Source organism: Beta vulgaris, chromosome 1, assembly GCF_026745355.1.
Source record: "Beta vulgaris subsp. vulgaris cultivar EL10 chromosome 1, EL10.2, whole genome shotgun sequence".
NCBI classification, from domain to species: domain Eukaryota; kingdom Viridiplantae; phylum Streptophyta; class Magnoliopsida; order Caryophyllales; family Amaranthaceae; genus Beta; species Beta vulgaris.
The window spans coordinates 8816090-8831865 of record NC_079202.1 but is presented as its reverse complement, the minus strand read 5'-3'; the positions used below and the strand labels follow the sequence as shown (position 1 = coordinate 8831865).

Below are 15776 nucleotides of genomic sequence, written 5' to 3'. Positions count from 1 at the left end.
TCCCTTGTGGTCGATAATGATCCTACTTCTCCCTGACCGACAGTGAACCTGCTTCCGGTTCAAGCCCTGTGGTGAGGACTAGATTGTTAGTGCACATACCCCTCACTGTCGAGAGAGAAAAAGAACTGAGGTCAAAGTTTCTTAACGACCCTGATACGCCTGAGGAGCATAACCGGACTAGGAGGTGTTTATCCGCTAGACAGAGCGGTGATATGCAAACACTTAGGGAACTTAGGCATCGAATTCTCGCTAGGCGTTCCGTTAGGCATCCTCCAGCCGATGTTGTTCCCGACCTCGATGTAGCCCCTCTTAGAGAGCACGCCTGGTTGGATAACTTGGCTGATGCTGGGTTGAGGTAGCGGCCAAATTTTACGACCACTTACAGAAATATGCGGCTCCTAACCCTCATATTAATTATTTAGGTGACGACAACGACTCCATTGCTACCGTTATGGTTTGCCAGGAGGCCGTTTACCATCATCGCATTGATTCTGCGGACGCAAACATTGGCATTTTTGTGCCTTTGTTGCCGCATGTGATTGGGGAAAGTTTCTGTTCATATCAAATGGAGGAGGTCATAATCGGACTGGGTTCTGATGCTCTATGGCTGCCTGATGATGTTAGTGTCAGTCCTCTTAGTGTAGAGATTGATGGATTGTGGTGTCAGGATGCCACTGATCTTGCCTACCCAAGAGTTGCTCGGGATTTGTATCATCTTCCTGCGGGATATCGGATGGTAGTCCCGCCAGAGGGGGCTATTGTGACGGAGTGTCCTCCCGGTCACGTGGCCGTGTATACTCATCACTTCGAGTTTGGCCTCTGCCTTCCTCTGGATTATTTTTTTGGTGAAGATTTTGAATGCATTCAACGTGTGCTTGGCTCAACTGACTCCCTTTGCGGTCTGGAATTTGATTGCGTACATCTGCATTGTACGCTTTTTGGAATTTCCGCAAAGATTAATTTGTTATGCCACATCCACTGGCTAAAGAAGAATGTATCTTTTAGGCAGAAAGGTTGGTGGTTGCTAATTACGACTGACAAGAAGATGACTGTTCAGCCTAAAATGACGGGTTCAAAAGGTTGGCAGGATGCCTTTTCTGGTTGCGAGTTCCCGAGAATTATCATGTGCGTCGCCATTTCACTGAGCCTCATCCTCACATGGAGCACATACCTTCAATTCCGTTAACTGAGGAAGAGTTAACGACCTTTGAATATTTTGACACAGAAGAATATCTGGTCACGTATGAGGATGGGAAGACGGCTAAGGTTAAGGTTAAGGAGCCCAAATATTGGATTCCTCACTCCAAGTATATCCTAGGGAACAAACCCTTGTCGGTCGTGCTGATATCTCCTACCCATGAAAATGATAAGTGTTGTTATCAGACTGGTCCGTCTTATGATAGTAGTAACCACTATTTATATTTTTGACTATTTCTTGCTTGTTTGCAGGCTTTGACAACCTTGATCTCGACGCACTTCAATAGGATCTTTCATGAATTTCTGGACAAGTTTGTAGTGGTTTTCATTGATGACATTCTCATATACTCGAGGAATGAAGCTGAGCATGATGAGCAGTTGAGGATTATTTTGGAGACATTAAGGAAAAACCAATTATATGCCAAGTTCTCTAAGTGTGAGTTTCGTTTGGAGAAAGTAGCATTTTTGGGTCACTATGTGTCTAAGGAAGGAGTCTCAGTAGATCCTGCTAAGATTCAAGCTGTGAGTGAGTGGCCAACTCCAAAGAGTGTGTCAGACATTAGGAGTTTCTTGGCTAGCTGGTATTATAGGAGATTCGTGCGAGATTTCTCAAAGATAGCAAGACCTATGACCAATTTGATGAAAAAGGAGTCTAAGTTTGAGTGGAATGAAAAGTGTGAGGAAGCTTTTCAGATCTTGAAGGATCGTTTAACCTCTGCACCTGTTTTAACCCTGCCTGATGGAAATGAGGGATTTGAGGTGTATAGTGATGCTTCGAAGAATGGTCTAGGATGTGTGCTGCAGCAAAATGGGAAGGTAATAGCATATGCATCGCGTCAATTGAAACCTTATGAGGATAATTATCCTACTCATGATCTAGAGTTAGCTGCCATAGTGTTTGCATTGAAAATTTGGAGGCATTATCTATATGGAGCGACTTGTAAGATATTTACAGACCATAAGAGCTTGAAGACATTTTCACTCAAAAAGACTAATATGAGACAAAGAAGATGGCTGGAGTTAAAAGGATTATGACTAGATATCCAGTATCATGAAGGGAAAGCAAATGTGGTTGCGATGCCCTAGTAGGAAATCGAGTCATAGCTTGAGCGCTTTGATAGTCCCTGAGGAGTTGTGTCGAGATATGCAAACATTGAGCTTGGAGATTTTAAATCCTGGGGAAAGTGAGGCGAGACTTAGTACTCTTTCTTTGGGAGTGTTAGTTTTCGATGAGATCATTGATGGTCAAGTTGGTGATGAGCACCTAGATAAAATCAAGGAGAAAATCAGCAAGGAAAGGAAGCTGACTTAAGATCATGATGATGGAAGTCTAAGGTTTAAAGGGAGGTGGTGTGTTCCACAGAAGTGCAATGATCTTAAGAGACGCCTCATGGATGAAGGGCATAATACTCCATATTCTGTGCACCTTGTGGTGATAAGTTGTATAAAGACCTTAAGGTTATCTATTGGTGGCCAAACATGAAGCGAGAGGTAGCTGAATATGTGTCTAAGTGCCTAACTTGTCAGAAGGTGAAGATAGACCATAAGAGACCCATGGGAAAGGTTCAATCGTTAGAGGTTCCTGGATGGAAATGGGATTCTATTTCTATGGACTTTGTGACTGCCTTACCTAAGACAAGAAGTGGAAATGACACCATTTGGGTTATTGTGGATAGATTGACCAAATCCGTCGTGTTTATACCTATTAAGGAGACATGGAAAAAGAAGCAGCTCGCTAAGACTTACATTAAGCATGTGGTGAGACTTCATGGAGTTCCAAAGGACATCATATCTGACCGTGACTCTAGATTTCTATCGAAATTTTGGAAAAAGGTTGGGACAACATTGAAAATGAGTACAACCTTTCACCCTGCGACCGATGGTCAGACTGAGAGGACTAATCAGACTATGGAGGACATGTTGAGAGCATGAGTGATCGATTTTCAAGGTAGTTGGGAGGACCAATTAGATTTGATTGAGTTTTCTTACAACAATAGTTATCATGCGAGTATAAGATGGCACCTTTGAGGCATTATATGGATGGAAATGTAGAAGTCCCATTTGCTGGAATGACTTTAGTGAGAATATAGTCTTGGGACTGAATTTATTGAGGAGACCGTCAAGAATTTCAGACTAATTCAGGCTCGAATCCAAGCTGCGCAAGATAGCAGAAAAGTTATGCTGATTTAAACGAACGCGAAGATGAGTTTGCTGTAGGTGATAAAGTGTTTTTGAAAGTATCACCCACTAAAGGCGTTATGAGATTTGGGAAAAAGGGCAAGCTAAGTGCTAAGTATGTAGGCCCATATGAGATTTTGGAGCGTATTGAGAAAAGTAGCTTATAGATTGGCGCTGCCAATGGAGTTTGAGAAGATGCATGATGTATTCCATATTTCCCAACTTAAGCGCTATATCCCTGATGAGCGTCATGTCCTAGAGCCTGAACGAGTTCAGATCGATAGTAGCCTCACATATGAGGAAAGATCTGTCAAGATTCTCGACAGGAAAGTGTGTAGTACACGCCATAAAGATGTCCACATCGTCAAAGTTCTTTGGTCTAACCACGAGTCAGAAGAGACATTGTGGGAAGCCGAAGATGATATGAGGAAAAAGTATCCAGACCTACTCCTTGAGGTGAGTTACGAGGGCATAACTTGTTTTCTTTAAGGGGGATAGAATGCGATAAATTTCGCGCTTTTGTTAATTTTTATGAAATTTTCATTCATTTGTATGCATATGTCGGGCAATTTGCACATGTTAGTGCAACAGAAGTAGATTCTCCACATAAGAAAAGTGTTCATAGGTAACACAAGTGTTTTAAAACTGGGAAAAATGCACAAGAGGCACTACCTTTCTTCAAAACTTTCGAAATGACGTGTTCAACTTTTGAAAGTATGAGGGTTTTGTGTCAAGTTTCGGGACGAAACTTCTTTTATGGGGGGTAGACTGTAATCCCCCACAATTTTAAAGGATTTTATAAATATATTTAAGTATTTATATATTTATATTTAAACTCAAATGAGTTTGGAAAATGATTTGACTATTTAAAAAGGTTGACTATTTTAAAAGTCAAATGAAATTATTTTTCATTGCTTAATAAAATTAAAAATATTTTAATTAAGCATGTTTTAATAAAAGTTTTAAATATTAAAGTATATTGAAAAAGAAGTCTAATGGAATCGAAAATCCTAAAAGGATAAAAAGGAAAAGAGTCATGTTGATGATTAAAGTCTTAAGTTGTTCATCTTATTAGTCATCAAATCTCATTAAACATTATCTCTTTTCCTAAGCCCAAAAAAGGAAGCCTTTATATAAATATCCTAAAACCCAATCATTTTATCCCACACAAATATTTTTTTCCACAATCACATCATTCACGTTCTCCCTTCTTCCTTCGACTTTTTCTCTCTCCTCTTCGTGCGTCGTTCTTGTTCTCTCTCTCAAATCTCGTTTCTTCTTCTTCAAGTAACGTTTCTTCTTCAACAAGAAACGTTAGTCTTCCTAAAGTTCGAACTCTGCTGTCGCCGTGTGCCGCTGCCGGGGTCTGTCCTTGCGGCGTTGTTCTTCCTCCTTCGTTTGTTGGTTGTTTTCTTTCTTCCTTCCTAAGATTCCATTAAAAGACTAGGTTTATTTTTATGTTATATTATTATTATTAATCATGTTTACTAGCTAAATTACTGTTTTTTTTATATATATAATTTCGGTTTATATAGTATGTATTATAAGAAATTTCAGATTTGTTATATTGAGTTTATTTTTAGTTTTAATCATGAAAACAAGAGTTTTTAGGGTTTTGATTGCTAGAAACTAAAGAAATATATTATGAACTATGAGATTTACTTAGTACGTGATTTTAAATACGTTGTACATATTTTAAGGAGGGTCATTAGATTTTAAAAGTGTTGTAATTTCATAAAAGAGTTATTTATGGAGTTTATAAGGATTTTTAATTGCTAGAATAGTAGTACTATACTAGGAATTAAAAATAACTTAAGTTTGACAATTAAAATCGATTTTAAAACGTGTTTTAAAGGGGTTTTAAATTATTTAAAGTTGTTGTAATATTTATTTTAAGTTATTAAATTTAGTTACCTTGTTTTCTAGGCGGAGAATACATCGTAGGAGACTTTTAACGATTTAAAAGTGGCCTACAGGCTAGTATATACAAGGTACGTACATAATTACGTGCTATGTGATTAGTATCATGTTTTAAGGAGGATTAAATTTTAGTATCATGTAGAGGAACCTACTTTTTTCATATATATGTGATTTCTAGTAATTATTTTACATGTTCTATGCCTGTGTGCAACATGTGATTTAGAATTTATTATGAATATCGGATTATATGTTTGTATGGAATAATTGATGCAAGCTGTCAAGAAGTTTATTTATTAATTCGCATGGAAATTAGTATATGTTATAGAAGTTGAATCATGTTTTGCATGTATTCTTTGAGAAGTATTATTTTGATTATCTTATGAGGACTGTGGGCCTTATTTGGTAAGTTTACAAGTTATACCTATATAAAGGTAAGATTATTGTTGGCTAGGTTCAACAATTAAAGGAAGTTAAGATTAAGAAGGAATTAAAGTAGTCTTGGATTGTAAGTTGTGATCACTTGTTAAATCCAAAGATAAAAGAAGTTCAGTTGTGATTGTCTGATTTTTATTTATACGTTATTGGTATGTGTGTGTGTCAACACAGTAATAATATGTAAATAACGTAAAGCGTAACGAGAATAGTTACAGACTTTAGACTTGTGCACGTCTAGAGGTTGACATTAAGGGTTGGGGTTATGGTGAGCGTGCCACAGCTTTTCTAGGAATGGATTGATCACCATCCCTCTTTTATTTCAAAGGTTCCTCGATATCGCATGTCATTTTTGGAATACGTGGTAGCTCCCGTATTTCATATTAGTAGGCAAGACAACTCGTTCCAATAACTATTCCATTTAAAGTAATAAAAAGATGTTTTGAGTTTAATTCAATAAAAGTTGCCTGCAGATTATTATATGTTTATTTATTATTTATTCCTACACGTTATTATTTAGTATCATGTTTAGGAATGTGTATGTTTGATATGTAGTACTCAGCTTTGCTCATTACGTGCTTTATTTGTGTGTGTGATCATAGCTTTGCTTATTGATCCTGTGATGATCCTTCTAGTGAGTAGAGTCGATATTGCATTGACATTATAGGTTCGCAGATGTGCATCGCATTGGGAATCTCGAGTGGAGAGACTGTATTTCTAGCGTAGTTTAATTTATGCTTTCGTAGGAACATTTTATTTTAGATGGTTGTTTATTTAAGTTGGTTTGTTTAGATCCTCGACATTTGTCTTTTAGTTAATGAGTTTTAATAAAGTTGGTTTTTGATTAATCGTTTTTCCGCTACAAAATTCTGAATAAGCCGATACGTTATCACACAGGCGATAATGCCTGGGTAATTCTCTAAGTTTTATATTATAAAGGTATTTCAAAAAAGAGAGAATTATCGGGGTGTTACAATTGTGGCCACCCTTCTGGTTAATGATTAGGCACCAAAAATGTCACCTATGTTGTGACCGCCTTTTGGTGGGCACCGCAAGTGTCACCTATTTTGTGATATCCCTTCTATATGTCAACGATGTGGGCACCGAAAGTGTCACCTATGTTGTGGCCGCCTTTCTGTATGTTATGGGGAGACGTCCCTTCTGTTATACTAGCCAAGTTACCAAAGTACAAGATGTATGATGATGAACAAGATAACGAAATGATAATGTATGATTATGATTTGATGGTTATGTTTACGGAATGGTTTTAATATTTCTCTCCTCCCTGTTGGTAATAAAATGAATGGAAATGCTTTTACGATGTTAGAGTAGTATGTTAATGAGTCTTGGCTCACAACATTTTGTTTTCTGTTTTAAGTATGCTTATGAAGATGGGAAGGCGTAGCAGTGAGGAAAAATTAACTTTAGATTATGCAATTATGACGGTTATGTATTATAAGTTCACTTACACAAAATTATGGAATTTTAACTATGTTTAAGTTATTAACTATGATTATTATAATATGTTTAGTTTTATGAAAGAATGTTGCCTTGTACCTTCTGGATGAGAGGTACGATGGTGACGCTCCGACTAAATTAGGTCTTCTGCTGCTAACGATGGATTAATTAAGCTAATAATTGATGCTTAGGAGTCGGGGCGTTACAATGGTGCTTTTCTACACATTAGGTGTTGCGCTCATATCGTAAATTTAATTGTGAAGGTTGGTTTGGGCTGCATAAAAAGTATTTTGGATAAGATTAGAACACTTATGAGGTTATTTCATAAATCTACCAAAAGGAGCAAGGAATTTTGTGAGACCGCCCAAAAGAATTTTCATTTAGATGTTAAGAGGAAATTAAGTTTAGACATGAAAGTTTGCTGGAATTCAACATACAAGATGCTTGATAATGTCTTTTATTACAAAGATGTTTGTGCAATTAAGGTCAACAAATTTTTTCGTTTATGAGCCTTGTACCTTCTGAATCAGAATGGAATAAGTTGAGTGTATACACAAGTTTTTGAAGCTTTTTTTTATAATGTGACATGCATGTTTTCTAGTGTCAATAATCCTATATCAAACTTGTACTTTAGAGGTGCTTGCATGATTCATCTCCACTTACTTGAGGCAAGTACGAGTTCTCAAGATTTTTTAAGAGAAATGGTAAAACCCGACGTATGATAGTTAGACAAATATTGGAAGAATGAAACATTTACTTGTCTTGTACGACTATTCTCGACCCAAGGTTTAAAGTGAAGTTTGTGGAGTAGTTTTGCCAAATTGTACGAGATTAATTATTTAATGAGTATAATGAATCATCGAGATCATTAATTATTAGTCCTCCGCCTTCAAGTTTCTCAGGTGATAATATGTTTGGAGATTACCATAGTTTCACAGGGAGAAATGCTAGAAGCCGGACAACGAAGGTCTCAATTTTGCATGTGTCCAAGGTTGGCAACGTGCACAAGGTGATATTTCGAGCGACTTAAAGGTCGATATTATAGAGGACGATGAGGCTTGCGATGATATTGGTGATGATATTGATGAAATGAATCTTTTTCTTTAGAGGTAAAGTATTGGTTACTCGTTTGTTTCTTGTACAATCACACCCCTTTCTACTTTTTTGTTTCTCAATGCAATATATCTGATGGATTGTTTTGATTGTTTGGCTTTAAATGATATGCAGGACGGAGGAATTGCAGTTGGCACTTTTCCCAAGTCCCTTGGGTAAAAATCTTTTCCGGAATCGGGTATAATGTCTCTTTACTTGTCTGTTCACCTTTAAAGTGGATGCAACAACTTAGTGTTGCTTGTAACTTAGGGATAAAATTAGATTGAGCCTTGTGATTTCACTGCTTCATAATGTAGTTATATTAATCTTCTCTTAGTTTGGTCTGGGACCATTTGGTGGCGATCGATAAGAAATTTCTTGTTGATGCTTAGATAGATTTATAAAGAGATTAGGAACTAATTGACTCTTGTTAGCAACTCTTTCTTTGTATGATGCTGCCCATAATTTATTGCATTGTGTGCAATTATTTTTCAGCAGAGATCTCATTAATAGTGTTCCTGAATTAATATTTAGTTGAATTAAAAGTTTGTATACATTTAGATGTTTAATCGCAACTATATACGAATTCGAACAATCACATTTCTCATAACTATAACTTGTTTTCAAGATCAGCTTAATGGCTTTGATCTCCATGTGACATGGGTTCTCTCAGGGTGTTGAGCCATCACTTCTTCCTCCGCCTGATTATGTTTCTATGAGTGCAAATACAACAGTAAAGTCTCCTTCTCTTGAAGCTGAGGAATATGAAAGAACCTGGGAGCAGATGCTGCTTACAACACAAACTAATTGCCTTTTGTAACCTAGCCTCTGGAATTGATTGTGTGGCTGCTATTGTTAGCCCGAAGTTTTGTATTGCTAGATTTTTTAATTTTCCTTTTGTTGTTTGAAGCATAGCATAGAAGAACCGAGGTTCTAATTGGAGCATATCATAGAAGGACTGTCAAGTTATCATATGTTTAGTTCCTGGAAAATGGGCTGATGAACATCTAAGTTCAAGCATATATCTTGGATGATATATCAGAAATTTTGTCAGTCAATATAAATTTACATATTAATTAGTCTTTATTGGATTTGCATACAAATAATGGCATGACAAACTGTTTCACAACTTGCAATACATTGCCAGGACACAAGAAATGTAGGAGAGCTTGCCAAAAACCAAGTAGATTGGGACTTAATTGAGTTTTACAGAACCCACCTTTTCTTTTACTAGGGAGAACATCAATGCTAAGCAAGTTTTAACAGAGGCAATATGTATATGCTCTAGACACATATCAAAAGGCCAATGCATGAAAGACCAATACATTCTTTGTTGTGATCTGACAGTCAAAACACTTTTGATGATGTATCTGCATAATCTATATAAATTTGATTTTTTTTTTACAAAAAAAAGGTCAGGGTCGGGTCAGTTCAACCCTTGACCCGATCCGACCCGTTAGCAATAACTTAAATTTCGACGTATATACAACATGTCCCGGTTCGATCCAACCCGACCCGGCCCGTTAAACAGGTCTACTCTTTAGGGAACACAAACAATATGGTTTAAGTTTACATATGAGTAAACCGGGAACCGATAGTGGAAAAAGAAAAAGGGTTAAACTTGAACCGGATAAAGAAAAGAGGTGGTTAGGGCAGTTTTGAAAGGGAGAGAAGGGGGGTATAAAAAGCAATAGAAGAAGCCAGTCAGCAGTTTTAGGGCGGAAAAGAAGATACAAAGCCGAAGAAGAGGGCTCCTTCCTGGTGTTTGTTGTTGTGTTCACAACCTCAATCCTCTAAAAAACCTCTAGGTTTTTTTTTTCTTCTGCTTTTTATCTCTCCTTCTCTTTTAGATTCGTGCTTTTCTCCTTCGATTTTCCTCACTTTTTTCTTGTTGTTGTTGTTTTCGTTGTAGAGAGAGAAACATGGAACAATACGTAAAGGTAGAGAAGCCGAAGGTTGAAACACCGATTGATGAGAATGAGATTCGCATTACCAGTCAAGGCAGGATGCGCAGCTATATCACCTACGCCATGACTCTTCTTCAGGTCTTAACTATGTTTCCAGAATACATAATTTAAGCCTTTTTTATTTTCGAAATTAATTAATAATAGATTTTGTTAAATTTGTTTTTTTTTTTCCTTCAATTATATTGGTATGTTTTTCTTTCTTGTAGATGTTGTGTTGAGTTGAACAGATTAATATTGGTTGTACCGTGTATGTATTGCTCGGATATTATGGAAAGTCAGTATTAATTTGTGTTAATTGATGCTTCTTTTCTCAGGTAATAGTAAATGTGGAGTTTTTGAGTTTTAGGTCCCTTTGATGGTGTCCTGCCAACTTTTAACTCGTTATGAAAGATATGACATGGTTTTACTGAGGTCCTTTCACTCCTTTGTAAAGCTTAAGGCTTTTTCAGTCGAATGCCGACTTTTATTGACACTCAACGAATGTTTTGGACGATGGGAGTGGTTTTATAAGAGTGAATGGTTGATGTTTGGACTAGTGATGAGCTTCTTCTTGCAACTTTTGAAGGTTATCTGATAGGAAGGGAGGTGGTGCGGGTCGGAGGTTTGGGGTACCTCTTGGATGTAGGAGAACAAGGTGAATTGAGGAAAGAAGGCGAAAAGTGAAGAAATAGGAATAGGATAGAAAAGAATTAAGAGTAACAGAGGGAAATTAGATAGGCCAGAGGTGAGTAAGCAGATTAATTGTTAAGGGAATGAAACAGTGGTAGCTAAATTGATGTGGCGGTTTCTTTATATGGAAGGTCTGAAAGGGTACTATTGGCCATTTTTCTTGATTAGGAATCTGTGCCTTTTGCATCCTTGTTTGTTATTGCTCTCGCACATGTTTGTATATAAATTATATTTAGTGACCTCTTTGTAAGACGGATGATGCCTCTGGGATGGCTATAGTAGTGACAGAAATTTGGTATGTTTATCTTGCTATAGGATGGGAAACATAGCTCATATATTGAGGCTAGTAGCTGACGCCCAAATGGGATTTTAGTTGAAAGCTAACATGTTCCGATGTTGACTATTGAGGGTTACCCTTTTACTTAGAATACATCAATACACGTGTGACTATGGAGGGTTACCCTTCGGTGCAAAATTGATATTGACTATTGAGGGTTACCCTTTGGTGCAAATGTGATATTCTCATCTATCATATCTTTTATCTTATGTAGATACGTGTATCAGTGTGTGATATGGGTAGTATATTCAAGTGCCAAATATGTTAGGGTCCAGTAGTTTGGACATAGGAGAGCATATTCCTTAAATTGGACAGATCTTTAGGGACACAACATACATGAAATACTAAAATGGTTTCCATGTTGCACATGCATATATATGCATTTGTGGTTGTCTTGTTTGCTAATTCTAGCTGAAAATCTAAGCTCAAATTTGGACACAAGAACACAACCCTAACTTGGGCATGAATGCTGGGACACAACATGCATGAAACACTTGTGATGTTGTAAATACTTGGCAAATTGTCCACAAAGGGCAAAGGTCAAACCTAAGCTCATGATATATGAAAATAAACCTAAATGTTGAGACTCAACTCAAGTTTGAGATGCTCTAGCAAATTGTCCACAGAGGGCAAAGGGAAAAGGACTTGACTTGAAGATGAAGTGAGTATCTATTATATTATAAAGATTAGGAAATTGTGAACCTTTATTGGTCTTCCTATACTACTACTATTACTACTTTAACTTATAAATAATATAACATTGGGCATAGCTGTTTCGTGTTTTAATGTTAGGTAAAAGTTTTCAACAAATATTAAGAATGTAATAATGAATCGGTAGCTCACGAGTCAAAAGGGTTCCCAGATCTCGAGTCACGTTGAGGGTAGCTTAACCTGCCTTGTGATGTCTCAACGCTTAAGTTGTGTTTGAGCTCCGTCAAGTTTGTTTAAGTTTGCTTTTGACTGTATTTATCTCAAGTAGCTCGTGTGCTACTGGCCTATCGCTTTGTTCCACCATCTCCTTTAATGTGCATGGTTACCTTGCCATCAAGATTTAAGCATGCAGACTGGTTCATTGTTGTCTCCACAGTATGCATTACTATATGGTCCTTGTCATCTTTCTTTTATTTGCTGTCTTTTGAATGTATTTTATGATGTTTCTGCTTGTAACAAGTTTCTTTTTATTTACCATGTCCTCTATCCAGGAGAAAGATTCTGATGAAATTGTGTTTAAGGCTATGGGTAGAGCAATCAATAAGACTGTGACAATTGTGGAGCTGATTAAGGTATTCTCTGACTTCTCGATAGTCTTTCTCATGCAAATATCTCTCATTTTCACCAGCTTTTATGTTGGTTTTGCAGAGAAGAATCGTTGGTCTGCACCAGATCACATCGATTGGATCTACTGGTATTACTGATACATGGGAGCCATTAGAGGAAGGCCTCCTTCCGTAAGAACTGTTTTGTTTGTTTAGAGCAGAATAGTTGTGGATATTGATTTACTTTCTAATTGTCGTTGTCTAACACTTAAGTCGGTTGTTACTTTTGATATATCTTTGATGTGCATTTGTTTGTGTCACCGGAGCTCTTACAGTCACATCTGATATTGCAGCATTGAAACCACAAGGCATGTCTCAATGATTACGATAACTTTATCAAAGAAGGAGATGAACACATCTGCTATTGGGTGAGCTGGCATCTACTACTTTCTGTTTACTTAATATTAAGTAGGGTGGGAATTCGTTGTGAGTTGTGATAGATATCTTGAAGCAATGTTACTCTGATACCTTCATTTTAAACTAAAAACTTGACTTCCTTCTACAAATAGCCGAGTCGGACACTTGGATACCCGTAGTCGAGTAGACATTCAATCCGTGTCTGAGTAACATAGTCTTGAAGATTAATGGACACTCTATACTCTATAGCAATGTATTGCTATTCTTCTTTGTCATCTGTGGATGGTTACTTTCCTTTTCATGTTATTTTGTTTCATCTCCGCTTATCATATTCTTGGATTTGTTTTTACTCCCAAGATTGGCAAGAGATCCTACATGTTCTGTTTCTGATTTTGTAGCTAGTGACTTTGACTAAGTTTGAGTTCCTTTCCTTTATCTGCCTCCTTTCGAGTGTAATCAGAGTAAGGTGTTAGAACAAGAGTAGAGAGGGATGATCTAGTTACCTTTTCCATGCCTGTATTTTTTGTTCAGCTCGATTGTATTTTACATGTATGATAACACAAAGACCATTTTAACTGGTTCTTTTCCTTTACTTGCTTTTAAATGAATCTTGGGCTATGTTACTGAACATGGAGAAACTATTAGTTTTGAGATTGTGGAATGGGTCATACAGACTAGAGTTTAATGTGGATTTGAATATTTATTGCTCTTGGTTTGCTTAGAACAGACTTCTTATGCTGTCTCTAGGTATCAGCCTCCATTGCCTGCTGATCAAGTGAAAGCATCAAATGATTTTGATTATGATGGAGGTATTATTCCTCTAGCCTTTTTTGCCTGTCAAAGTTGAATTATGATATCCATGATGCTTAATCATTCTAATGGTTCAGAGGGATCTCCAAATGCTCGAGGTAGGGGTCGTGGTGGTAGAGGAAGGGGAAGAGGCAGAGGTCCACCAGGTTTGTTTCAATTGCATTCTTATATCTTTTACTTCAAATTATCTCTGATGAGAGCATATGAGTTGCTACTCTGGAATATGCTTTAGCTTGAATGCCATGCTTGTTTGTGAAATTGATGAAATGTTTCTCTAGGTCCATTTCAATTGTAGTTATTGATGATCTGTCTTTCAGTGGAAGGATTGTCTAGAGAACGTTTCTTTCTTTAAGCTTTTTTATGTTGTATGGTGCACAGTCTTGGTGACATTGACATCATCAATTTCAGGCAATGGGTTTATGTCTGCCGATTATGAGGACGGAGGCTGGGATCAGAATCGAGGTTATCCCAGGGGTAGAGGCAGAGGTAGAGGTCGTGGTTTTCGTGGCCGCGGAAGGGGAGGGTACGGTTACAATGGACCTATGGTTGACATCCAGCAAAATGCAGGAGGTTACAATCGAGGCCCACCAGTTCAAGGCCCACCTGTTCAAGGCCGTGGTAATGCTTCTTTGACTTCTCAAGATTTTGCATATTGAGTTGCTCCTAAATGTAGAGATAGTTTAGGTCCATTTGCTTATTGTTTCTGCAATTGACTTTGGACTGTGTTGACCTGGTCTTCATTCTTCAATGCATGCTCATGAATTTGGTGGTAGGTATGACATTCATTTGCCACTCATCTGTATCTATTGTCGTATTTTGCAATTGAAGCATAAACAGAGCTGTTGAGAAAGTAGGGCTGTTTTAATTACTGTTTAGCATGTTTTGAGTTCTGGGAGATGTAAGATCCGGTTGTTTGGTTAGAAAACTCTACTTGGTACAGAAAGTCGGTTAATGGGAATGAATGGGAATCTCTGATAGATGCTCATGCTTCTGCATTGCAGGTCGTGGTCGTGGGAGGGGAGGAGGCCGTGGAAGGGGTGGCCGTGGTGGGCGTTCCAATGGGCCTGCTCAGGTTGCTGCTGGCGAAGAAGCTTAATTGCTCTTCCTTTGAACAGAAAATGCGCAGGAGTTCCTGTTTTCAAAGTGTGCAATGCCTGCTCTGTCTCTATGTTCAACAATGGTTTTTTGTTTTGTCAGCTAATTGTACTTTTTAGGACATCATGAATTTGTACCATTATAGACTGTAGTTTAGATTAAAGCTTCCTGTTGCCCAATTTGTGGCAATTTTTTTCTTTCCTTCCTAGTTGAGTAGGCTAAGTTGTTTGTTTCGGTAATTGTAATTTTATTCCCCTTACATTGGCGAGCAGTGCATTCTTTTATTTGTTTATGTTTGCAGGATTTTCATCTTCCTTGCCTTTGCTAACTCACAGAGACTATATATCTTTGCTGTGTATTGGCAGTAGAGGGGCTAATTGCATTAGTTGAGCGTCAATTGTGTAGTGATAGTACTTTTCGAAACCGGATTAGTGAATGAAAATAGAGCAAGCAACAGGATAAGTAGATACAATTTTTTTATCATACACTTGGGTATATTGTGTTTGTGTATGGTATACTGTGTCTGTGACAGTGAAAGACAATAAATACCCTCTCTCACAGATGCGTTAATTGGTTGTTAGTGTTGTAAACCTTTTGCACTATACAATTACGTAATGTATGCTCTTCATATTGAGCCTGCGTCCTTTTCGTATCGTTGAAACCATCTAAAAACATAACTATTACTCCACCTCTCATAAATACCATTGAGAGTGCTCTTGTTGATCTCACTTTTTGATAGCTTCATCATCTTCTTTATCCTGCTTCACTTTCTCGTCCACCTCTAGATTTTGTGAAGCTTGAAACTCTTTTTTTATCCTACTTTTCTCACTCTTCTTTCCTGAATTCCCCTCCAACCAATAAATTATAACTTGGGTGAACCTGAACTCGAATTGTAGGTTAAAGGAAGAAACAAAAACACCTATTCACCAGAAGATGATAATGAATGGT

General features: G+C 37.4%; 1 protein-coding gene across 2 annotated transcripts; it reads left to right on the top strand.

The window, feature by feature from the left end:
* Window positions 1-9930: 9930 nt before the first annotated feature.
* LOC104905826 (uncharacterized) lies at window positions 9931-15120 on the top strand. 2 transcript variants are annotated; one of them, XM_010694464.4, is made up of 9 exons: window positions 9931-10085; window positions 10190-10322; window positions 12453-12533; window positions 12610-12698; window positions 12860-12934; window positions 13671-13732; window positions 13811-13879; window positions 14142-14351; window positions 14735-15120. In XM_010694464.4, exons 2-9 carry the CDS (start codon window positions 10200-10202, stop codon window positions 14827-14829), a joined length of 804 nt encoding a protein of 267 aa, XP_010692766.1. In that variant the 5' UTR covers window positions 9931-10085; window positions 10190-10199; the 3' UTR covers window positions 14830-15120. The 2 variants fall into 2 exon arrangements, with proteins under 2 accessions (XP_010692766.1, XP_010692767.1); XM_010694465.4 differs by lacking the exon at window positions 12453-12533.
* The last annotated feature ends 656 nt before the right edge of the window (window positions 15121-15776 follow it).